Raw genomic sequence first — 24,616 nt, forward strand, 5'->3', positions numbered from 1 at the left:
AGACCGGAAGTGACGTCACAGCACTTTCGATTGAAGTCCGTGAGGGCTCAGTCTGCGAGTCCAGTGAGGAGGGAAGGGTAATCACGTGACATGTGAACACTCATTGGCGCTGATAGATAGATAGATAGATAGACTGATAGATGGCATAACCACTGGCCATTTGTTGTATTGTTAATTAGCTTAATGTTTAAAATATTGGTTTATTCATTATTCTTAAGATTTTAATATATAGATGCAGAGGTTGTTTTTCACAGTGAAGATTTAATATGAATATAATATTAACTGATCAGCACCGGTAATGTTCATAAATGACCAGCAGATGGCAGTGTGTGGGGTGTCACCTGTTGGGATCCATAAAGTCACCTGATGCAGGTCACATGACTGTCATCATTGAGTAAAGCAGCAGTTTGGACTCTTCACTGTAAGTTTGCTTTCTGTCATACTCATTTTAACTTATTTATCTACAGTAACTTTCCACTGTGTTTCTTGCTCTTTTATGTTTGTGGTTCATCACAAACTTTGGAGAACATCTTGGAAGATAAATCTAAATATCTACATGTTAATTAATAACTAATAGAGTAACATTACTTGATTCAATTAACATTACTAATGATTAATTAATATTCATTAATTATTAACATTAATAATTAATTAATTATTAACATTAATAATTAATAACTAATAGAGTAGCATTATATGATTTAATTAACATTACTAATGATTAATTAATATTCATTAATTATTAATATTAATAATTAATAACTAATAGAGTAACAATACTTGATTCAATTAACATTAGTCATGGTTAATTATTAATATTATTTAATTATTAATATTAATTAAATAATTATTAATATTAATCATTAATAGATGAAGATTACTTGCTTCAATTAATGTTAATCTAATGATTATTAATAATTATGTATTAATAAATTAATTCCTTCATTCATTCATAATCATTGCTCCAATTACAGATTAATTAGGTTGACAAGTTGGAGCCTCAGGTGCAAGAAACCAAACCTTGGCATCTCAACTCAAACAGCTCAGCTTGTTGGGAAACCTTCTTGAACTTCTGATTTTGCTGATTGAATCCAAAGGGAATAGCTCAGTTTGTTAGCTGTTTGCTTTGAATCTTAGTGGTCGTGGGTTCAATTCTCACTATGTCCAATTGTTTTTCCAAGTCAGACACATCTAATGCCTTAGATGACTACTTGGGAAGCTATCAGGTTCTTGGTTCAATTGTTGCACAGCTTTTTGAAAGTCAGACAAACTGCTGGAGAGTCAAATGCTGATGAAAACTACTGGAGCCAATGTGAGCCTGTGGTTCAGTGATTTAGACAGCCGGTTTGAGTTTTGGGGGTGGTGGGTTCGATCCCCGGCCTGCTCACATACCTGTCTGCGTCCTATCGGCCTAAAATCCCAAATCCTCCAATGAGGATTGTGGATGTGTTTCTACTGGTTGCCTACAGGGGACAGTATTCCAATTGGAGTTACCACCAATGCTGTAAGAAACATTAAAGATCAATGACCCTAAACGGGGATTGAACCAACAACCTTAATTTCAAGAACCTAATGCCCAACACTTATCTCACTGAGCTATCCTAAACACTAGTTTTCGAAAATTTTATGTTGTACAAATGTTGTTGTTGAGCAGTCAACCTATAATACTGTATGTTTTATCGTCCAGGGGGAAATAAACTAGTGGTCGTTCTGTTTAAGAGACGATCTTTGGAAGGGCGTCTCTTCCCATAATGCACTGCGACAGCCGTATGTTATAAATATGAGCGTGCCTTTCGCTCTGGAACTCAGTCTAGCAGAAAAACGTGTGGGAGACGTGACTCTGATGTCTGTTTAAACGTGGTAAGAATTTCAGCTTTTTTAAAGAAATGTATTATTTTACTAAATTCGTGAGAAAGTTCAAGTACTTTTATAAAATGGCGCTTATGAGTCGTTTTTTGGCGGTTTTTGCGTGACCTGTTCACTTTACTGTGCTGCTGGCTAATGTTACTGAACGTGTTCAACCACGCAGCTGAACTTGAGCACTTATGTGCACATATTACGTCACAAGGATTACCTGACTTTAGATATATAAACCAGTAATTAAGTCAACTTTTTGTTCATTGCCTGCCCTCCAATTTCTGTGACACTTGGTGGCTCCATTGCAGCACGTTATGACCTTTATGTTTTGTTTCAGAGATGCTGGGTCCCCCATGACAGAGCCGCTGCCATGGGATGAAACTACCAACCCCCAGCCTTTTTCTTTGGAGTAAAGGTAAACAGAGTTGTGATGGTTCACTTTAAGATTCACATTGCATTCAAGTCATGTCCCAGAACTTTACATTTCTTTATTTTTTAGTGATTTTTAAAAGACAGCAAAATGTTTAAATTGCAGTAGATACCACATCATGTTGGCGGTTTGTTTCACTCCAGTGCTCAGTCAGCTGTCCAGGCAGTGTGTGTCTGGCTCAGTGTTACAGTGCTGGTAGAGTATCTCTGGATTTGGCTTTGGCTGCAGGTTCTGTTTTAGAGTCTGTCGCTGAGCTGCTGCAGAGCTTGGCCCAATGAGAGTACAAGGCTGCACACATCAGACTCACTCCTATAAGGAAGCTTTGAAGTTGAACTTTCATAGGTGGTAGAAAATAACAGTTTTCAATCAAAGTAGCCATATGACTTATGATGTGAAGTAAATGTTCCTTGACTGTTGCAGGCAGAGCTACTGATGAGCTGCTCAGTGTGGAGATGAAGGTGAGTGATGCAAAACCAGTAAAATTTATATTAATGTGGAGATAATCAAACCCTGAGCAGTGACCAGTATTGTTCCTGTTTTAACTGACTATTTTCTCTACAGCAGTGTGTGGAGTAGGGGGCAGTACACAGCAGGAACCAAGACTGATGTCAGGTATGTATCCCCAGTCCTGTACTGCCATGGCAGACTTCTCTATCTGCAGTGGAGTCTTAGTATTGGGAGAGAAATGTCAGGACTTTGGCACAGATTCTATTAAGCTAACATGTAAATTGCAATTTCTTTTCAAAACTCAAGTGCTCTCTAGTAATGTGTTTTTTTTTAGTGTTGCTTGACTGGTGTGGAGAACTGGAGTCCACCTGCTGGGATGTGACCAGGCACTTCTGCTCAGCCTGAGTTTGAGGATGAAATTTAAACTGTCAAACATTGAATGTAATTCAATGACAATGTTTTACTGTGATGGTTGAATAAAAATTGAAAAATCTGCAGCAACTGTTTCATGGTTTATTAGGCTTTTTTCCCCAGATTTGGCCACATTATCAGTGTATTCAACAGATAGTGCAATATCTCACAACTACATATCAACATTGTAGGTATAAGACAATTAGCACAGTTAGAGGCATATCAAAGCAAGTTTTACCAAATAACTGGCACTAAGTACACTGGAAGATGTAACTAAATGAGGTGCTAGTAAACACCATTTGTTACTTCTAATAAGGAAATGGTGCATTTGGACCATTTCCAGCAGGACTATACAAAATGAACTGCTGTACATTGTACACAGCAGTGCTAACGGTTGGAAAGTGACCAGATGTGATACACCACTTGGAATTATGGTACATGAAAAGTCAGTGACTCCAAAATAGGGTTCTGATACATTTTTCAAGAATAAGCTGACACAAGTAAATTATAGACAATATTGAGTTTAAATGTAAAAGCATTTTATTACAAATTCAGTTTAAAAATTACAATCTGAATATACTACCAATAGTTAAAAACAAAACACAAGTGGACTAGGGCTAGCAGATCTCTAGGTGTGCCAACATATACTCACTTGTGAAGAGACCTCAACCAGAGGGACAAACCTGTCCCAGCAGACTGGCCCACAACTCCACTAAATCTAATAAAACTATAAACTATAAACTACAAAGGTTAAACAAAAATAGATGGTCCTAATCTCCAATATTTATAAGGCTGTACTAAAGAGGGCAGGCAAAAAGCAGCAGCAGATGGTATCCTACAAAAAGAGACAGAGTTAGTTAGCCACCTGCATACACAATAGAATCAAACTGTCCAGGCACCACTTTCCACCATAGTAGGGAAAAGGGTCTACGAGCTGGAGACACCAACAGAGAAACTAAGCATAGAAAACCAAAGTTAGCTCTCAGAAACAAGAACTTCTGGCAGTTACATCTCAGCATACCGACCTCCGTCCAGACCACATGGCAGCAGAAAAGGAAGAACAAATGTACACAGGTGTCTTAAATAACCTTACCTTGATTAGAGGCGGGGCCAAGCCTGGGGTTGCATTCAAGACCTACTGAGCTGAGGGAGCATTCAGTGTTTGACCAACAGTGGCTATATGGCAGGCTACATACAAATGCATTAATTCATTATTGGTTTGGACCTCCTTTGTGGAATTTGGTGGAAAATTGGATCAATGTGTTGGAGGAGACTCTATAGAAAGAAAGGATGCTAACATGACAGTCCAGATATACTCCTATTCTGTTAGTCCCAGGCATCTCAAACTCATTCCACAAAGGGCCATGTGGCTGCAGGTTTTCATTACAACCAAGCAGGAGCACACATGCACACCAAACAGCTGACTGAAGAGTGAGTTCAGCTGATTAAATGAGTCGAGCCAGGTTAGGGTTAGGGAGACTGAAAAGCTGATGAAGACGTGTGGAGTTAGTGTGAGGCTGTGGCTGAGTGTGTTAGACAACAGGTTTACAGTTTAAGAGTGGTGGGTTTGATCCCGACTGTGCTGGTGAAGTTTTGTGAGTCAGACAAACTGCTGGAGACTGAAAAGCTGATGAAGACTTGTGGAGTTAGTGCAAGGCTGTAGTTGAGTGTGTTAGACAGCCGGTTTAGATTTTAAGGGTGGTGGGTTCGATCCCGACTGTGCTGGTGAAGTTTTGTGAGTCAGACAAACTGCTGGAGATTGAAAAGCTGATGAAGACTTGGGGAGTTAGTGTGAGGCTGTGGCTGAGTGTGTTAGACAGCCAGTTTACAATTTAAGAGTGGTGGGTTCGATCCCAACAGTGCTGGTGAAGTTTTGTAAGTCAGACAAACTGCTGGAGACTGAAAAGCTGATGAAGACTTGTGGAGTTAGTGTGAGGCTGTGGTTGAGTGTGTTAGACAGCCGGTTTGGATTTTAAGGGTGGTGGGTTCGATCCCGGGCCTGCATGAGACTTTTCAGTGACATCACAGAGAGGAGAGGTTGAAAAGTGTTGAGAGAAGCAGTGCAAGTGTGAAGGGGACCTGGTGTAGTGACGGAGCCGTTAACACAGATCTCAAATACGTCTGCGGACGTGAGGTGGCTGGTTCGATCCCTCTCCTGCATCAGTAACTGGATCATACTAAAACTGTGTCCCACGTGGAGTGGGTGAGGGGGGGGGGCCTTGTCCTCCCCCGATGTTTCGGAGGTCTGGCGACATTTTTTTAGTGGAAAGTGCGAATGAGTTTTTAAAACAGTTGGAAAGTGTCTTGTCATCACATGTTTGTTGCTTATTACACAAATACCCAATAGCCATAAGCCCACCGCCTTTGCCATAGGCCTAAAATTCCAAATCCCCAAATGAAAGTGTGGATGTGGTTCCTTTCCTGTGGCACTTTAACCTGAGTGTTTGTACTTAGTGAAGCAGCCTATGGGGGGCAGTATGACTGGTGTGTAAACCTGAGTTAACAAGAATATTTCCATCCTGCTGCAGGGATTGAACCAACAACTCCACTGACACACAGAAACAAAGAGCTGTCACTCATCCTGCTGAGCTATCTCTGCAGAGCTAAGTTGTGATGTGTTTGATGAATAGATTTGACAGGCTTTAAGTGACACTTAACTAATGAAAATAAAAGTTTAACATTTAGTTGACTCCTCAATTGAGAAGCTGAGTTTGAGAATTGGAGTGAAAGAGAAGAGACACAATCCAGCTGCTAATGTTTGTCTTAGTCTTTGTTTGGAGCTGCAGATGTTCTCTATGTATGTGTCTAGCCATGCTGTCTACAATCAATATCTTTAGTAATGTTATTCAAGTGTGGTTTTAATGCAGTGTGTGGGAAGGTGCGTTGGTGGGAGGTGCTTCATCAATAAAGGGAGGTGCTTAATTAATGAAGGGAGGTGCCGCAGAGCTGGTGGTGCTCCTGTTGTGTGAGAGTGAAGCTGAATGTTTGTATTTGTTCCAGGGAAGATGTTTTAACACAGTTCCCAGATGTAGTTATGATGATTTAAAGTGAGATGAAGAAACAAAAAGTAGTTTCTAATAATCAGAAGTTGACTGTAAATAAGAAAAAAGTGATGTTTAGATTTAATATGAAGTTTTAGATGCTCTCTGGTGTTGACATGTCTACATATTGAGACATTAAGTTTGATAAAACAATGACTGAACTCTTGTACTTTGAATGACTATAAAGTGTATAAGTGGGGAACTTATTAAAGCAAGTTTGTGAGAAGAAATACAAAGATGTGTCTTCAATTAAAAGTTTGAAACATTTCTTACCCTGAATCTGGGTGTGCAGACGACCATGTTGTGTTTGATTGGTCTCGTTAACACACCTGTTAGATCCAGCTGGGCCTGTCTGAAGCACTTTACTATGAGTTGTATGTAAAAAGGGACTTAAGAGCGGATTTAGGAGTAAAAAAGTCCAGTAAAATAATGAGTCAAAGTGTGGATGTAAACCTTAAACTCTGAAGTGACTGTAACAACAAGCTAATATATTTTAAAATACATAAGAGGAAGTTGATGAGAGGAAATGGAGTCACCTGACTGAAGGTTGAAAAGGCGACACAACCTGGTGTAGAGACAGAGCCGTTAACACAGATCTCAAATACGCTTCAAACTTTACATTTTTCAATACATATGTTGAAAGCTGTGCAGAAACATCTGTTGGAGCTGTCTGATTATTTTTTGGTTAAAGTCTTGAGTATCGTCAAGTCCTAAAAGGCTGAAATCCACTGTAAAAACTCTCTATAGCTCTGAGTGTGTCATATTTGGCACATATGGGTCAGCTACACCACTGAAGGTTGAAGAGCTCTGATGAAAACTCCTCTGTAGCATCTGGTTGTGTAGCTCACTGTATTGGACAGTTTATTTAAAGTTTAGATGCTGTTGGTTCAATCCTGCCACTGGAAGGTAAATCTTTAAAGTCAGACACACTACTGGAAATTGAAAACCTTGAAAGATGATCATCCACTTCTGTTGGATGAGTACCTTGAAGTTCTGAGGTTATGGATTCGAATCCCGACTCTGTGAGTTTTGAAAGTGATGACTCAGAGGAGAAGTTGAAAAGCGCTCAGAGAACAGCTCCTGATTCCAAATGTGTTAATGAACTTTTGTAAGTCAGACAAACTGCTGGAGACTGAAAACCTGATGAAGAGGTTGTTGGTCAGCTGGGCCACTAGCTCAGGCATAGAGATGCTGTCACATTGCCCCGCGACCCGACCCCGGATAAGCGGAAGAGGACGGTACGGTACGGTACTATACATACACACACGTGTATATATATATGTGTGTATATATATATATGTGTGTGCATATATGTGTGTGTGTGTGTGTGTGTGTATATATATATATATATATATATATATATATATATATATATATATATATATATATATATATACTCATGTTTGGGAGCTGAGCACAAATGTACAATGAATGATAGTAAAATAAAAAAAAATATTGAAAACAAATACTTTTATTTGTATTTAGAATTGATTAAACGGTTGTATTTCAATGTTTAATATATGTGCTACACGTTAGTATACATCCTAAATATGTTTCTAAAAACAAACAAATAAAAGTTTTTATTTCAGAGTAGAGCAGAGAAGGGGTTAAGTTACGTCACTGTGACGTGAACGTACACACGGATGCAACGTGTGGCTACATTAGCTTCTATAGCTAGCTAGCTTGGAAGGCTTTAGTTGACAGCTTTTATGAAGAACAGTGGCAACACTTGAACTTAACAATAACTTAATGAACGGTGACGAGGCAGGAGCACATGCAGGCTGCAGCGGAGGAAGCACAGCATGTCTACAAGCTATCCCACTCCAATTTACTCTCACGCCGGGCGAGGAGACTTCACAGATGTTTATGAGCCATCGGAGGATTCATTCTTGTTAATTGATGCTCTGGAGAAAGATGCACAGAGGATACAGCAGATAAGGTGACACATTTGACTGTTTTTATATTAAATATTTCTCTTTATTTTAGCTGGATGCAACCCCTGACCCACTTTATTTGTTGTCTGTAGCCCATGTGTGTGTTTAGAGGTCGGCAGCGGCTCAGGAGTTGTATCTGCATTCCTCGCATCCCTGGTTGGATCTTCAGCTTCTTATCTGTGAGTGACTTCTACAGTAAAAAAGCAAAATGTTTCCCTAATACAAATGTCCTAATACAAATGTTTCTTTTAGTTGCACCGATGTGAATCTTGCAGCAGCACAGTGTACAGCAAAGACAGCTTCCTGTAACAGTGTTGCACTGCAGCCTGTCGTTACAGACCTGGTGAGACTTTTTGATTTCTACATTTCATGCAGTTTCAGATGCTAAGACTTGAATTGCACATCTCCCTTCTGTTTTTATGCCTCAGGTGGAGTGCCTCTTGCCCAGGTTGAGTGGGAAAGTGGATGTCCTCCTTTTCAACCCTCCCTATGTGGTCACACCCTCAGAAGAGGTGACTCAGCTTCAGCAGTTTTTTAGCTCATAGGTGTACAGTGTCTCATCAAAGTACTTAATGTATTTATTTATTTGTTTCAGGTTGGTAGTACTGGGATAGAAGCTGCTTGGGCCGGGGGGAAGCAAGGCCGAGAGGTGACTAATAGATTCCTGCCTCTGGTGTCAAAGTTGCTGTCCAGTAAAGGGCTGTTTTACCTCATTACCATAGCTGAAAATGATCCAGGTAGGATTATTTTTGTCTCTCAAATTACTTCAAAATTATCTGAATCTCTATAAAAAGTGCAACCTTTTGTATTTTTCTTTACCAGAGGAGATCCTCCGATTACTGGGAAAACATGGTTTGAAAGGAGAGTCGTTCCTGTCTACAAGAGCTGGGAATGAAAGGCTGTCTGTCCTGCGCTTCCACAGGAGTCAACAAACGTGAACTGAAAACTGAAGTCAGTGGAAAGGATATTTCCTTCATCTAATTGAGCAGTCTTGAGAAAGAACCCTTTTTTTAGCATGACATATGCTGGCTGAAAGGATTTAGGTGCCTCTCATGTACTGGTTAAAAAAAAACAGACTTACACAACTTGTATTGAGGTTTAATAATGAAACTGCAGTTTCAGCTCCACAGACATCCAGAAATTCATCATACTATAGTTAATTATACTAAAAGTTCGTGCAGCATTTCAAGTATTAACACCATGCCTTTTCCCCTGAATTCAGAGGTTAATCCCAGTGCAGACAAATCTGACAATTCTCAAAAGGTTATAAATGGAATGTAACATTTGTTTCAAGTAAAATGCTCACAAGGACAGAAATCTTACTGTGTACACAAGCAAGCAAACACAAGAGGCTGATATGCTGGTCATTCATCTGTGTGTGTGTGTGTGTGTGTGTGTGTTTACAAGCTTGAGGCATCCGTAGAAATCTACTCAACTTTAAAAGTTCTGACAATAAGAAATAAATCCATTTTGAAGTACTGGAATGTATTATCTATAGTCTGCTTTGTTAGTGTCTTTTTTCTACTATTAAACCAGTTCTAAGAAATGAAAGTAAGAAGGTTAATGGTAGACATGATTGATAGTGATCAACTGTCAGGTTGAACTTTTAACAACTAATTTGACCAGATGATGCGTCCATCCTCTCCGAGCCTCACTGCGCCGCTGGCTACCAGCTCCAGCGCGGCAGGGAAGGCACGGTGCTCAGCTTCTCGGATTCTGTCGCACAGACTTTCCTCTGTGTCGCTGCTGAGCACGGGTACTGCCTCCTGCACGATGATGGCTCCTGCATCCACCTCTTCCTAAAAACACACAAACAAATCAAAATATTTGTGAGCTGTTTAACTTATACAACGACATTTTAAGTATTAGTTTGGCTGCTAGATTCAAACTTACTGCGACAAAGTGCACTGTGCAGCCGCTAACCCGCACCCCAGCTTGCAGAGCCTGTGTCTGGGCATTCACACCTTTGAATGAGGGCAGCAGGGATGGATGGATATTCAGTAGTTTACCTGAGACAAACACACAAATGCACAGTATAACACCTTCCTGTGACTTCCACATGATCATATCAAGAGTGCACATATGAGAGTTAACACACCGTTCCATTTCTTAACAAAAGTCCCAGTGAGGATCCTCATGAATCCAGCCAGACACACCATCTCCACCCCAAACTCTTCTAGCACACGGTCGATCGTGCCATCGAACTCTGCTCGACTCCCGTACAGTTTGTGGTCCACAACCTGGTTTGGGGTGCAAACATCTGCTTTGATGTAATCTGGGATTTTATTTAGAGACTGGAGTGTCATTCTCAAGAATTATACTGTCATGTTTATTTGAATGTTTAATTTTTTGTACCCGTGTCTGGATGCTAGCCAGCGATGCTCTCTTCAGGCCCTGAACTCCAGGTCTGTTAGAGATAACCACCACAATCTCTGCAGAGCTGGATGGACGTTTGGCCTGCTCAATGAGGGCCTGCAGGTTGGTGCCTGGAAGAGCAGAAGATTTTCAAGACATCACGAAGGGGTTACTTAATTATGAAATTATGAAAGTTGATACCACTCGTGTTTTGTACAGTAAAGAAGCTGGAACAGCTGGCATGGCTCTATAAATACAATCCACCCCTAAATAACATTTTACATTGTGTTTGTTTCATTTGTGCAAGTACCAAAGTGTAAAAAAGCCAATGCTGTATGGTGGATTATGTGGCTTCATCATTAAAGTTGCTAGGAAACCAGCAGAGACTGTTAGGGGTTACACTTATAACTTCAAGATGAACAAAAACACACCTGTGCCAGAGATGAGAACAGCAACTCTGGTTCTCTTGTGTGGTGTGTTGCTGTCACCATTCTGATTGACCCCCAACACCCCACTGGAGGCAGGACCTGCATTCAGCAGGCTGTGTTTCAGGTTGCGGACCACCACAGGCTCTGCACCTGCAAAAGCACACAAATAGCTTTACCATTTTTGCTTTTAACCTTTAATTTCTTCTGCTAGCATCTCAAAAACCGCCTTTTCTGATATACTCTGCTGTGCTCCACCAAAGTTTCAGTCATTCGGTGTCTCACCAGGCTGCTTCTGGGCCAGTGAACCCACAATCCAGGCCTCTTCTTGGGCTTGTAGCTGGCGCAGGACCCTCTGAGCATCCACAGGCGCGACCACCAGCACCGCCCCCAGGCCACAGTTGAAAGTGCGGGCCATCTCCTCCTCACTCAGCCCCCCCTCCTTTTGGAGCCAGGAAAACACCGGGGGGAAGGTCCAACGAGAGGCATCTGAGTCATGCATAAACACCATGTGTAAATATTAATAAGAGACTGTACACTTCAATAAAAAACACAAAGTGACCTCTACATTTTCAAGATGGGGAAAGTGACCCCAGCACACGCCTGTTTATTCAAGTTTTTATTTGCATTATCTTCAGTTTGCAAAAATGTCATGCAGCTATAAATATGTTCAAACGGGAAAAAGTCTTCACTCCTATTTTTTTGCCTCTCGCATCAAACAACCATAAATAATTAATTCATTTTCCAAATGCAAATGCAACCTCATCCTGAAGAACCCTACCTTCCTGAACTGCTGACATCAACAGTTTTATATGCTTAGGTTGCATATGAAGATGAAGTGTCCGTGTGCTTTCATCTCACCTAAATCGACTGCCAGCTCTTGTGGTAGCACCCGAGGGATGTTCTCCAGAAGGCCGCCCCCTGTGATGTGAGCGTAGGCTTTGACGGCGCCACTGCGCAGGATTGGCAAGAGCAGGCGGCTGTAGATCTTTGTTGGTGTCAGCAAAACTTCCCCTAAAGGCAGAATTACCTCAGTTATCTGAAAATTAACAGCGCACTTAGTGTCAACTGTGTGACTTGGAAGGTGACTTACCGACGGTCTGTCCCGCTTTGCCAAAGGGAGCCGGGGAGCTGTAGCTGAGGTTAGCTCTCTCCAGGACTTTGCGGACCAGGCTGAAGCCGTTGCTGTGAACCCCAGAGGAGGCCACTCCGATCAGCAGGTCTCCCTCAGCGATGTCCCCCAGCCTGGGCAGCATCGCTCCACGCTCCACCGCTCCGACACAGAACCCGGCCAGGTCGTACTCTCCTGGAGCATAGACGCCTGGCATTTCTGCTGTCTCTCCACCTGGACATGAACACACCAATATTTTAAGGAACCAGGGAAGCAGGGAAAACATGCTTTAACTCTTCCTTTTGTGTCACAGATACTACTAATCATTTCTCATGGTCAACTCTGCATCCTCTCACCCAGCAGAGCGCAGCCGGCCATCTCGCACGCTTTGGCGATCCCGCCGACCACCGAGGCGGCCACGTCCACATCCAGGCTGCCGCAGGAGAAGTAGTCGAGGAAGAAGAGCGGCTCTGCTCCCTGAGCCAGCACATCATTCACGCACATGGCCACCAGGTCCTGACCCAGGTTGCCATGTTGCCCACACGCCTGAGCGATCTGATGATGACAAAATGCTGGTGTCCATGAGATAATCCTGATCTTTAACTGCAGAGCTAAATATTTATGTGCAGTGGTTTTAAGAAGCCCAATTGTATTCCCTGCTGTTCAGTCTGGAATCAAACAAAGACAATATGAACCAAACTAATTGTCCATAGGGGATGAAATATTTAAATCCCACCTTGAGTTTGGTCCCCACTCCATCTGTCCCAGAGACCAGGATCGGGTCGACAAAGCCTGCTGCCTTCAGGTCAAACAGTCCAGCAAAGCCTCCCAGTTCTGCATTACAGCCTGGTGGGAAAATACCAGTTACAGTCAGTTACGGTACTGCTTCAACCATTCATCCCATTTTGACTGTATTATTGCTACTTAAAACTGGATCTTAACCTCATCTAATAATTATTTAAGCACACAGAAATGTTTTTTTTTCTCTCATATTTGCTTAGTCTTTAGTTTTTGCACATAAAAATAAAATTACCAGCACGGGAAGTTGCCTTGGCCAGAGGCTTGATCATGTCCACCAGCTTGTTACCAGCAGCGATGTCGACTCCGCTGTCCTTATAGGTAAGACCTCTGTCAGACAAACAGTGAAATATCACTTACTGAACTGAGCAGGTACGACTGTGTTCAAATCAGGAGGAAAGTTTTGGAAAATTTGAGGGTTTTTTTCCCCATTTGTGATTGAAAGGTAAATGTATGAATTAATGGAATTGAACATTAAAAAGAAAAACTAGGACACACGTACATCCAATGTGAAGTTTATTATTGAGGAAGTACGACATGACATAAAAATACAAAAATGCAGTCATCTGTACCAAATGATACAAAAACCAAGAAGGGAATGTTTTAGTGTTTTGTTTGTTTTGTTGTATGTGTGTGTTCAACTTCACACACACCTGTGTTGGTTCAGGTGGGAGATGGCCCGGTGGCCGATGTCACGGCGGTACACGGCACCTGGGAAGCCCACGGCCGCCACGCCCTGATTAGCTGCCTGCAAAGCTGTCTCCAGTGAGGACCTGACTGCGGTGACCGTCAGGACCCGCCCACCGCTGGACACGACGCCTCCGTCCTTCAGGGCTGTGCCGGCGTGGAAAACTTGCACCCCTGTGTCTTGAACCTGAGACAAGCCTGTGGAAGGAGATACATATTTTTTTTAAATCCAGATGATTTTGATGAAAAGCCACTATGTGTAGGATTTGATATAACTATTACATTACAACATCTTTCAAGTTATGATGTTAATTAATGTTTTTGCCAAATTAGCCCATTCAAAACTTCAGCTTTAAATTTTCAAATCCAGCACAAAGTAGCTTTAAGGTAACATTTTAAGATGAGTTTATAACCCACTTTTTAGAATTATGCAAACTACTCATTAGTGAAATTTGCTAGAATCACCTTGTATTAGTAGGTATAATGTGTAGGTTTGTATGAACCTGGAATAGTTAATCAGCATAAATTGGCAACAACTTCAGGAATTCTTTAAGCAAAAATATTAACATTATCTGGTTCTGTTAAATTTTTTCAATCTCTCCATAATAGTAAACTGAATATTTTTTGGTCTTGAACTGTTAGTTGGACAAAACAAACCATTCTTATTATCAATTTACACCGTGAAAAAGCAGAATAACCATTTATCCACCGAGAATTAATTAACATGGATACTGGTATTTCACATGCTTTTAATAACCCTTAGTTGCAGCCCTAATTTGCATAGAAATTACATTCATAGATTTTTATTTCTGCTTCAATTTTTTCTTTAACACTGGACCAGAAAAGAAGCAGCATGTCTAGTTAAGAAAAAGAAACCTCTTATCACATAGAAATTTTGGCAAGGTTTCACTTTATTGGGTAATTTAAACTGGAACTTGGCATGATTCAGTCCCACATGAACCAGGCTTCATTCATTAACTGTGTTTTGGGACGTGAGGTGATACATTTTTACTGCCAACGTGTTCTGGCAATTTTGCAACTTCATTCAATGCAGACATGTTTGAACAAGACTCCATTTTACTAATAACTCAAGGCTGAGTGACTAAGTTGGAGCATGGACATTTATTCTTACCTCTGGGATCAGCTCTTTACAGAACCTTGATGTGTTTTAAACCTCATCCATTCAAAATTGATACCACTCCCCCCTTTTTTCTTACTGCTCTCTAACCAAACAGCTGTTTTTACTGCATCATGTATTACCTGTGATCTCTACTCCTTTCTTATAGGAGCCGGGGTAGCCGGCACTGGCCATGACCACAGTGACTGCAGAGCTGTCCTGGTGCCACATGGGGGCGTTGGAGGCCAGTTTGCCATTCATGGTGTTCAGGATGACTTCATACAGGTCGCTCTTCAGCAGGGGCAGCAGGACCTGAGAGAGAAGGGGCAATTGTAATTTATCTTTTATTAAGAAGATCCATTGATAAGTGACAGGAAACAAAAACACACCTGACACTCAGGGTCTCCGAAGCGACAGTTGAACTCAAGGACTTTTGGCCCCTGCTTGGTCAACATCAGGCCTGCGTACAGCACACCTGGAAAACAAATAACATGGAAAAAAGTTAAAGATACTAGTTTCATTAATTGCAAACTCAAAACTTCAAATCTAAAAGGACAGAATGGGAAAATGGGTGTTATCTTAAGTATAGACCACAGAAAAAAAGAGCACTTGCCCACATAGGGAACGCCCTCCTCTTTCATCCCGTCTACAGTCTTCTGAAGGACCGTCTCTCTGATCTGCTGTAGCAGCTCCTGGCTCACCTGCACAGAAACCAGAGAAAGCAAAAAAATTAATTAGAGACAGCTGCACGCTAGTTTGAATAATCCTAAAATAAATCCAACTTCAAACAGAAAGTAGAAGAAAACTAAAGCTTAGGTTTTCAAAGGAAGTCTGGTGGAGTAACGACAGTCTAGTTACCTGAGGGGTGGGGCAGTAGGCCCCCATGCCACCGGTGTTTGGGCCAAGGTCACCATCCTGCAGGCGTTTGTGATCCTGTGCTGGAGGCATCGGACACACCGAGGAGCCGTCACTGAAACACAAACACTACAAGAGAAACATCCTGTCAGTTTTATTCTCCTCCATACATCCATGCATATTAATGTGAAAGTAGACTGGAGTTGTTCTGAAAGTTTTTGACTCACAGATACTTCCTCTCCCTCCAGAAGCTCCTCAACCACCACCGTCTCCCCTGCAGCTCCAAATGCTCTGTCCTGTAAATCACAGCGATAAAAGATTTACCTTTGAACATGATGGAAGTGTTGAAACTGGCAGATGTGATTACCCTCCAAAAAATCCTGAAGAAACTGAATGTATATCTGGTGAGAACCACCCAGCTTATGTGCCTGGGGCACCGCTGAACAGGCAGAATAAACAGCATTTGAAGACTCTTCCAATATTTTTTTATTTTAGGAAGAGAGGAGAAAGTCATCATTTGAACCCAGAAACATACTGGCAAACTGTCTATGAACATTTAACCCATTACTGTCCATTGGGTTAAATACTGCATAGGATTTTCATACCTTCATAATGTCCATCACAGCCTGACAGGCCTCATCTTGGTCCTTTGCCACAATAACGCCTTTCCCTGCTGCCAGACCGCTGGCCTTCACCACCAGTGCTGGAAACTCGGCTCTGAAGACCACAGACAGTGAGATTAACTCAGAAATGTGCAGTAAGAATCAACATATTTACACAGAAAACACATCTGGAACCAATGCTGCATAGCAAATATAAAGCATAAATGGTTTTTTTTGTGGACCATTTAACAATTGCACAGTGCACTATTGTTTGGGAATGAGTTTGAGATCCATATGGTTGAAGGCTGTCAGAATACAGCAGCTGTTGTTCTGCACGAGATGACAATTATTTCTACTGAGTGCAAGGGATGTTTTTCATCCTCTATAAAAAGTTTGAGCTCTCATTATGTTGGATCAGTTTTTTCTTTGTGGGGGCTCTCATATGAAAGACAATTATGACATCTTAGATCGTTAACTCAGGAAACCATCTGAAACACAAACTTTCATTTCTGTGTGTTTAATGGCTCTGAAAACATAATATTCATGACTTTCCACGCTGGAATTCAGGACTGATCAAAATGATGTTTTTTCTCCATATAAAACAGTGAGAACCATAAATTCAAAGTAAAGCTTTACACATAAATATTTATAATTTTTATTACTTCATTCATGGAGAAATAACTTATAACCCAGACACTCTTCCAAAGCGACAAACTCTGTCTACTGTACTGACTTGCGAATGTAGTCGCAGGCCTCCTGGGGGTCGGTGAAGGAGCCATAACGTGCCGTGGGGATGCCGTGACGCTCCATGAAGGCCTTGGAAAAGCTCTTACTGGCCTCCAGCTGGGCCGCTTTGGCAGAAGGGCCGAAGCACGGCACTCCCGCAGCTGTGAGGTCATCTATGATACCTGGAGGGGAACGGTACGGTTGATGGAGTGGAAAAGAAACCAAATAAAACCCGCAGAAAAGGAGCAATAATGTTCACTCACCTGCTGCCAGCGGCACCTCAGGTCCGACCACAACCAGCCCCACATGATGATCCTTACAGAACTGAGCCAGGATAGTGTGGTTACTCACCGACACCTCTGCATGGAGACAAACAGAGAGAGTGAAGCTGCCTGGTGCTGCAATCACCATACTCATGCATTCAATCTATTGTACTCCATTTATTTAAAAAAAAAAAAAAGGAAAAAGAAGTCTTTATTCACACTGCTATTAAAACATGTCTTTTAGGTTTTTATTTTGTGTTACAATATAATAAACCTCAATTTTCAACATACAATCAATGAGACATAAAATATCAGGTCTGCTCTCATTCCTTTGATTAAACAGAAAATTAATCAGCAACTAGTTTGATCATTTATTTTTTTAATAAATCCAAAATGTCGCTGTTTCCAGCTATTTAAATATGAATACTTTCTGGTTTTCTTGAGTCTTCTATGGATATTAAAATAAATATATTTGGGTTAGTTGGACAAAAGAAGCAATATGGGCTTTTTGGAGAAAATAATTGTCAGTTGAAGCCCTAAATTATTCAACATTGTATGTAATAGAAATCTTGTACCAAATACTGCATCTTATAAACAGAAATGTAATGCGCTAGACTGTATTCTTTCCTTCAAGAGCCGCAGTGTTTGCATTTACCAGAGTTGCTGATCTTCCCGCAGTCTGCCGTGCCTGCGTTACCGGGGGCCACCAGGACTTGCTGAACCTGCGTCGACTGAGCCAGCTTCCAGGCCAAGGCGTGCTCCCGCCCGCCGCTGCCAACCACCAGCACCCGTTCTGCCATGACACCTGTGAGTGATGGGACAATAAACCCCGGCGTACAGGATTAGACTGAAACCTTTCCCACGTTCATGGCTGTTCAAACGCACATTGAAGCGCTTCTTCTCATCCGCCTTTAATCGTTCGTAAAGTGGCCTTTTAATTGCATGCAAAGACTGACCTATTACAAAAAGGAGTTTGCCAAGCTGTGAGGGAGTGCTGACCTTTTCCGAGGCCTGGGGTCTTATATTATCTTGTAATGCCACACTAACAAGGATCCAATCAACTAGAACAAAAACATGAGTCAACAATTAAATGGTGTGGTCACCAGGCAAGGCCAAATCACTGGAAACTGCAAACAGGGGCTCATTTGCATGGAAAAACAAATCCATTATCAGGCTGATATACAGCAAATGATTCGCTGTAGGCTCAGTTTGGCAAGGCTGTTATTCTGCAGCGAGTGTTTCATTTACACAAAAACAACTGGACCACTTTTTTTGTCTGTTTCTGAAGCAAATCAGAGTTCTGTTATGCACATATGTATCCCATTATTTGCCCATGCAAGAGCTGGAACATGCTTAAATTAGCTTTTATCATTAATTTGCAACCATCTAAAGTGTTTGTGATTCAATTCTTGATCATGTTTGACAGGTTCCTATCTCACGTAAGACATGACACATGACATGAGCATTGTCACACTGGACAAAGAGCATGTTGTATCGTGATAAACAGTCAGATCAATATAACACTGTCACCAGAATAAACATTTAAATGAATGAACTGCTTCCGGGGGTCATTTGTTAGGCTGAATTTCCTAAACCAAAAACAGCCACCAGTATGCAGACTTTTCCTCACTTTTTAACCCCCAACAACTCAAACAAACCGGGGTTAGAGTTCAAACCAACCAACACTGTAGTGATCTGAAACTTATGACCTACACTCTGAGGATTGTGTAATAAAGCAGTTAAGGCCTGTATGTGCTGAAAAAATGTCTAAAAAAGACAGCACAAAGGGGTGAGTGTTGCACAGTGGGTGCACATGTTCTACAATTAGTCAAATCACCAGTTTTGATTGAAATCACTAGGCTCATGTGACTCATGTCAACTGAAACACATGAGCCAAACAATGCACGAGTTTTAAGTATCCCTTAAAGAAAAATGTAGTAAATATGAGCATCTGTGACAAAAAATGACTTTAATATACTCTAAACTGTACTCCACAGCAGTTTTTGATGAGGAAACGTACCTAATGGGATTAAATTCTTACTAAAATCAAACTTTGCTGTGATTTAACTTGTGTTAAAGATGTCAAAATGAGTTCATAATAAGCATTTAACTTACAGTATGTTTCTTCAATATGGCTGCACGTGTATATATTGTACACACAATCAGTAGATTAATATATGAAAACTAATAATATTTCAAGAAAGAACAATATCGTGCATTTACTAAAACTAGCTTGTTTCACTGTAAAGCATTAACTTTTTCGTGGACATGTCAGTAGTAATGACATAATGTCAGATAGTCAGCTTCTTTTTTTTTTATAGCAACATTAGCACACAAATGTGTAGTCAAGTAAACGTCTAGCCTACTGTTTTGACACTCACCTGTGTCTCTCAGTGTGTGTGTATAATGCAGGAAATAGCCGGAGCCCAGTTCAGCCGTGAGATGTCCCTCCTCTGCCCTCAGCCTGCAGACTGACCGTGGATGCAACACACACAAACATTACACACACCACGTGGATCCAATGATGTACTTAACGATGCTAACAGACGCTACGAAAAGTTAGCTAAAAGTGCTAAACATTAATTAAAAACTAACTACTACGCAATTGCTTCCTGTTTCGTTATAATGTGTTTCTGTTTCTTACCTTTACGGGTTTACCAAACTATTTTTTTAGGTCCAAGTGTTTTTTGGGATTTTTCAACTTCCTCGGGGTGTCACAGCCTGGTGCATCATGGGAATTGAAGTTAATTAGGTGTTCCATGTGTCTCTTTTTTTTCACCCTGAGGAAAAAACACAATTTACATACACACACAGAAGATAATTTGGATTTTTCATGTACTCCTGTGGCACAAAATACAATAAAAACAGTTTAATTTATTGACTAAAGATGGGAAGCCACTGTCATCAGTTTTTCAGTCCATAAATGAGTGTCATTGTGCAAATAGGCAATAAGAAAGATGACAACTATAATACAAAAAAAACATTTGAGACAATATGCATTTTGATAATCTTGATAGTAAAATGTTTATTTGTCAAAATAACAACAATAAATAACTACTAACAAATAGGTATTCCAGTGTAATATGAGGTACTTGTACTTCATTTCTTTTATAGTCTATGACTTCATCTGAGTATGCTACTTCAATTTTGTGCTTCTTTATATTTGAACTTCACAATCTTCTTGATGAAATACCTGTTTGATTAATCACTACAGTAGTCATTTGCAAACCCAATATTTTTTATAATTATATATATATAGTTATATAGTTTATAAAATTTGATGCATTGCTAAAGTTAAACAGCAAAAGGCTGCATAATCTTCGGTAATGTGCTTTTATAACAAATTTAGTACCTTCATTTTTTTCTAGACATTAAATATGGTTTCTTATCTTGCTATTGACTTTATTTTACTCTTCATCTATCTATCTATCTATCTATCTATCTATCTATCTATCTATCTATCTATCGTAAAATTAACTTTGTCTTATGCAGGATGGTTCACAAGTAGATTTAAGCACACACTCACACACATTGAATTACTTTTGGGAGCATTTCATAGACTTACATTATTTCCTGGAGAATTACCCTAACCTTAACCACTGACCCAAAAATTTACTTTTTCCTAATTAGGGACACGACTGTTGTCCCCAATTGGATGATTGGTTCCAAATCTGTAATTTGTCCCCAAAAATAACCTATGACAAACACACACATCTTTGAACACGCAATATATTAGGCAAATGTTGTCTGCCTTGTTTAATAGACAAGACATCATCACATAAATTGATGCAAGTTTAATGCAAATATTGAAAAAGACCAATGTTGCCAACACTTAAGCACTCTGGCTGTAGAGACTCGATCCCCCTTTAATGTGGCCATTGGAATAATCCGAGGAGGTTAGCCTACTGATATAAACTCCTGTGTACGAGGACATAAAAGCTCTGAAATATAAGCTGGAGCTGTGCCATTTATTGCTTTGAAAGAAATCAATAAATTCTTAAAGTCAATCCTGAAATTAACTGGAAGATGGTGTCAAGCGGCCAAACACGGATTAATGGGATCTGCTTTTTTTAGTTCTAGTTAACAGTCTAGAGGGCGCAGAGGAGGAGGCTTTGAGACTCAGATAGTTGTGCTCAGTAATGGTCCAGGCAGGAAGTCTTCAGTCAGATTGCACTGGTGTTTAAAACATACTTAAAACACACACTAAGAATTGATTATAGGAACCTAATTTATGTCATGAAATCTGATCTGATGTCATTATTGGTACAAAAAACTGACAAAGTTCATTCAGCAAAAATGTCACGCACAAAATCATGACTGGTGTCTATTAAAATTTTACAGTGTGGTTTAGATAAATATGCTTAGACATTGTGTGATTTTTCAGACTCAGCTACACAGCAGATGAGCAACACACTCTTACAGCACAACACATGTCTTCACGCTTGTTTTGAGGTCATGTGCGGAAGTCCAGTCACAACACAGGAAGTTCAGGAGCGTTGAGGAGTTCTTGTCCTAACTCTGACTGTAGTCGGGCAAAGAGCGTGATACCTGAGCTGTACGCTGCAGGGATTGTGATGTGGGTTAACTTCATTTGTCCCTGCTCCTCTTCCAGGATCATCTGTCTCACTTGACCTGAAGAAAACCGGGAGAAAAAAATGTAAAATATGTTGCATATGAGGTGTAAATGTGCAGGGCCTTAAATAACTGCTTTACCTTCCACATCCAGGGCTTTCCATCGTGGGTCAGACTGGCAATCTGAGAGGCTGGACAGGCAGCAGTCTGGCGTAAGTCGCTGCAGCACGTCTTCTCGGCGAATCAGCAGCACAGATTCACTGCAAAGTCGCTGGTGAACTTCTACCTCGCTTACTAGAAGAGAAATAAAAGTACCAAGAAACCAGTTTTTATGCTGAAAAACAATACAAATGTCTGTTTCCTTTCCCTTACTCACCTAAATCTAAAGGATTAGTCATGAAAACAGCAGTAGGTGCAACTCCAAATATGAGCTGATGGTGCCAGGCGTCAGGCACCTCCTCTCCTTCGGGTACAACCAGCTGCATGTTCATAGTCGCCACGGGAACGGCGCCTTTCCGGATCCAGCGTGCGAGCCAGGGGACCAGTTTGACTCGCCGGTGAGGGTGGAGGTGGAAGAAACGACCTATCACCTTCCCTTTACTGGCCTCTTCTGCTCCTGTAATGAGCTGAGCGTGAGTCGCACCTGAAAGAAAATAAAGTCCCTCATTTCACCTTTTTCCATCACCTCTAAACTAGGTCATTATATCTAAAATCAATGAACACAAGTGTGCTTCTTTCACATTGAGAGCCTCATGAGTGGGGTGACAGCTTGAGATAAATGCCTGAAATGTCAGACTAAAAATTGTGAAACAGAGCTGAGAAAGTCAATTATAGACTCTCCTCTGAGGGACATAAAAGTCTTTGTCTAATTCAAGAGGGTGCTTTTTGAGTTTGGCTGGTTGGCATTGCAGCCAGCTGTCACACAGGCAGGAACAGTGCTTATGGGCTCAAGATGTTGCAGAGACTCATTCAGTGGCGAAGTTATATTCCCTGGTAGCATCTGTCACACCTGAGATATAACTTCCTTTTGGAGCAGACACCGATAGGGAATGATCCTTCATATATTAATATTTCATTGCCTGAAATGGTAGAGAACAGTTTGCAGGAGCAGCAGCTTTGAGCTCACACCAGGTGTTTATAGTATGATATATGGCAAATTAATGGAGGTGAATAGACACATTAGCACGAACAGATACAGAACAGAAGGGGAACAACACAAAATGATGTTCATATAAGACTTAATGTGGATTTAAGCCTCAAAAAAGTTGCAATGATGACACTTAGTTTCTATCTAGCTTTGAGAAGATTAGTCAAGAGCAGCTACTGGATAAGGCTATTTTTTGTCACCGCGTTCATAATATTATGTGTTTCACTCTTGTGTTGTCCTGGCAACATTGCAACAACCTTGTTAACACTCACACAGCTTCAATAAAAAATACATATGACAACGTTTGGCTTTCATCTGTCAGTGCTGTAATTTTCACCATATCCGTTGTCTATTCACACTAGAAGAATTCAAATTTGGATTTTCAGGAATCCATTCAGGAATATTCTACTCATGAAATAGTGATAAAATGTTAAATGTTTCAGAGCTGCAACAGTTATTTAATTGCCAACTATTACATTAATTCCGAGCTATATTTATTATTGATTGGAGTAATGTTTTAGACAAAAATGTCCAAATTCCAGCTTATGAAATGTGAATATTTTCTACATTCTTTAGTCTTCTACAACAGTAAACTAAATATGTTCAGGTTTCGGACTGTTGGTCAGGACAAAACTAGACATTTGAGGGCGTCGCAGTGGGCTTTATCAAACAGTGGTCAACATTTTTCACAATTTTCTAGGTCAAATTAATTTAGAAAATAATCAACAGATAAATCAATAATGAAAATAATCATGAGCTGCAGCACTACAGTGGGTGTTTATTCCAAAAATGAACTGGTTCTAGCATTGAATGTTTGTTTCTTGATCCTGTTATATTAATTCTGGCTTTGATAAATTAGGATTTTCAGTATTTTTGTGACATTTTTTAAACTAAATAAAGATTAACAATCATTTAGTAGCAGCCCTAAATAATATATAGTATTATTTTATCGATAAAATGATCAGTTTATATGACAGATGCTGATAAATGTAGGGGTCCAACAGCTGAAGAGGAGCACTACATTTTGCCAGAGCCCGAGAATATGTAAACTCACAAATCCCTCTTTTATATTTATCCAGAGTGTGAGGGTGACCTGTGAATAAGAATTCCCCCTTCTCTGGTCAACAGCTCTCAGCTCTGTCTCATCCACAGGTGCAGTAACATCTTCACTCATTTCAAAGCACACAACTGGGGGCATGTCCAGTGCTAAATAACACACTCAGATCCTGTGTTGGCACCTGTGTATTGCCTGCACACCAGGACATTTACCAGCTTCACTCCGGGACAGCAGGTAGTCAGGCAGTGGGGACTCATTCCTCCTCAGGTGGGTTTGGACGCAGCGATCAGCCTCTTCTGGAGCCACATCCACACCAAGGGCCTTCAGCACATCCACCACAGCTGTGGCCCCGCAAGCTGACACTCCAATTTGCAGGGTCTGTCTCTCCAAAGCCTCCCGGATGGACCACAGCATGGCTTCCTCTGATTCAGCTTGCTCATCCTCATCTGCTCCTCCATGGACCTCCTCACTCACTGACTCCATCTGAGAGCCTCACCTGCACACCTGGAGATTAGATTGCATAGAAATTATCAACACACAATATTAAGATAATGTACATGTACTAAAAAAAAGTGCAGGTGAAGTGAATAGAGAGCTCCATATGTGCTGAAGTGTGGTACCAGATGTGAGAGCCAAATAGCTCAATTATAATGAAGTCAAACTTGCCTTTAAAGAGAGTAAAGTGATTGACTGTACAAGTATATTCTACTGCCTTCACTTAAAAAACTATGCTTAACAGTCTCTTTATTGTTACAAACTGAATAAGCACTTACATTCAAAT

General features: G+C 40.7%; 3 protein-coding genes and 1 long non-coding RNA gene across 5 annotated transcripts; 2 read left to right on the forward strand and 2 right to left on the reverse strand.

Moving 5' to 3' along the window:
- The first annotated feature begins 2,859 nt into the window (after positions 1-2,859).
- Positions 2,860-3,231, forward strand: LOC128354128 (uncharacterized). The gene is made up of 2 exons (XR_008320961.1): positions 2,860-2,899; positions 3,069-3,231. It is a non-coding gene; the product is annotated as an uncharacterized LOC128354128 (long non-coding RNA).
- Positions 3,232-7,963: 4,732 nt separating this feature from the next.
- n6amt1 (N-6 adenine-specific DNA methyltransferase 1) lies at positions 7,964-9,503 on the forward strand. Its single transcript, XM_053314383.1, has 6 exons — positions 7,964-8,125; positions 8,213-8,299; positions 8,373-8,463; positions 8,549-8,632; positions 8,716-8,857; positions 8,943-9,503. Exons 1-6 carry the CDS (start codon positions 7,989-7,991, stop codon positions 9,056-9,058), a joined length of 657 nt encoding a protein of 218 aa, XP_053170358.1. The 5' UTR covers positions 7,964-7,988; the 3' UTR covers positions 9,059-9,503.
- gart (phosphoribosylglycinamide formyltransferase) lies at positions 9,502-19,512 on the reverse strand. Of its 2 annotated transcripts, XM_053314380.1 has the most exons (23): positions 19,441-19,474; positions 18,016-18,120; positions 17,715-17,864; positions 17,060-17,155; positions 16,804-16,978; positions 16,074-16,185; positions 15,696-15,764; positions 15,472-15,597; positions 15,227-15,314; positions 15,003-15,088; positions 14,757-14,925; positions 13,463-13,694; positions 13,045-13,139; positions 12,748-12,857; positions 12,368-12,566; positions 11,994-12,245; positions 11,762-11,914; positions 11,186-11,389; positions 10,907-11,053; positions 10,476-10,606; positions 10,219-10,360; positions 10,014-10,129; positions 9,502-9,919 (listed from the first exon to the last, which is right to left on the reverse strand). In XM_053314380.1, exons 3-23 carry the CDS (start codon positions 17,857-17,859, stop codon positions 9,734-9,736), a joined length of 3,033 nt encoding a protein of 1,010 aa, XP_053170355.1. In that variant the 5' UTR covers positions 17,860-17,864; positions 18,016-18,120; positions 19,441-19,474; the 3' UTR covers positions 9,502-9,733. The 2 variants fall into 2 exon arrangements, with proteins under 2 accessions (XP_053170355.1, XP_053170356.1); XM_053314381.1 differs by lacking the exon at positions 18,016-18,120 and having other exon boundaries at positions 19,441-19,512.
- Positions 19,513-20,803: 1,291 nt separating this feature from the next.
- Positions 20,804-24,325, reverse strand: LOC128354125 (uncharacterized). The gene is made up of 4 exons (XM_053314382.1): positions 24,048-24,325; positions 22,008-22,274; positions 21,773-21,925; positions 20,804-21,691 (listed from the first exon to the last, which is right to left on the reverse strand). The coding sequence occupies exons 1-4, from the start codon at positions 24,316-24,318 to the stop codon at positions 21,531-21,533; spliced, it is 852 nt and encodes a 283-aa protein (XP_053170357.1). The 5' UTR covers positions 24,319-24,325; the 3' UTR covers positions 20,804-21,530.
- Between the last annotated feature and the right edge of the window lie 291 nt (positions 24,326-24,616).

This window comes from Scomber japonicus, chromosome 24, assembly GCF_027409825.1.
Source record: "Scomber japonicus isolate fScoJap1 chromosome 24, fScoJap1.pri, whole genome shotgun sequence".
Lineage (NCBI taxonomy): Eukaryota > Metazoa > Chordata > Actinopteri > Scombriformes > Scombridae > Scomber > Scomber japonicus.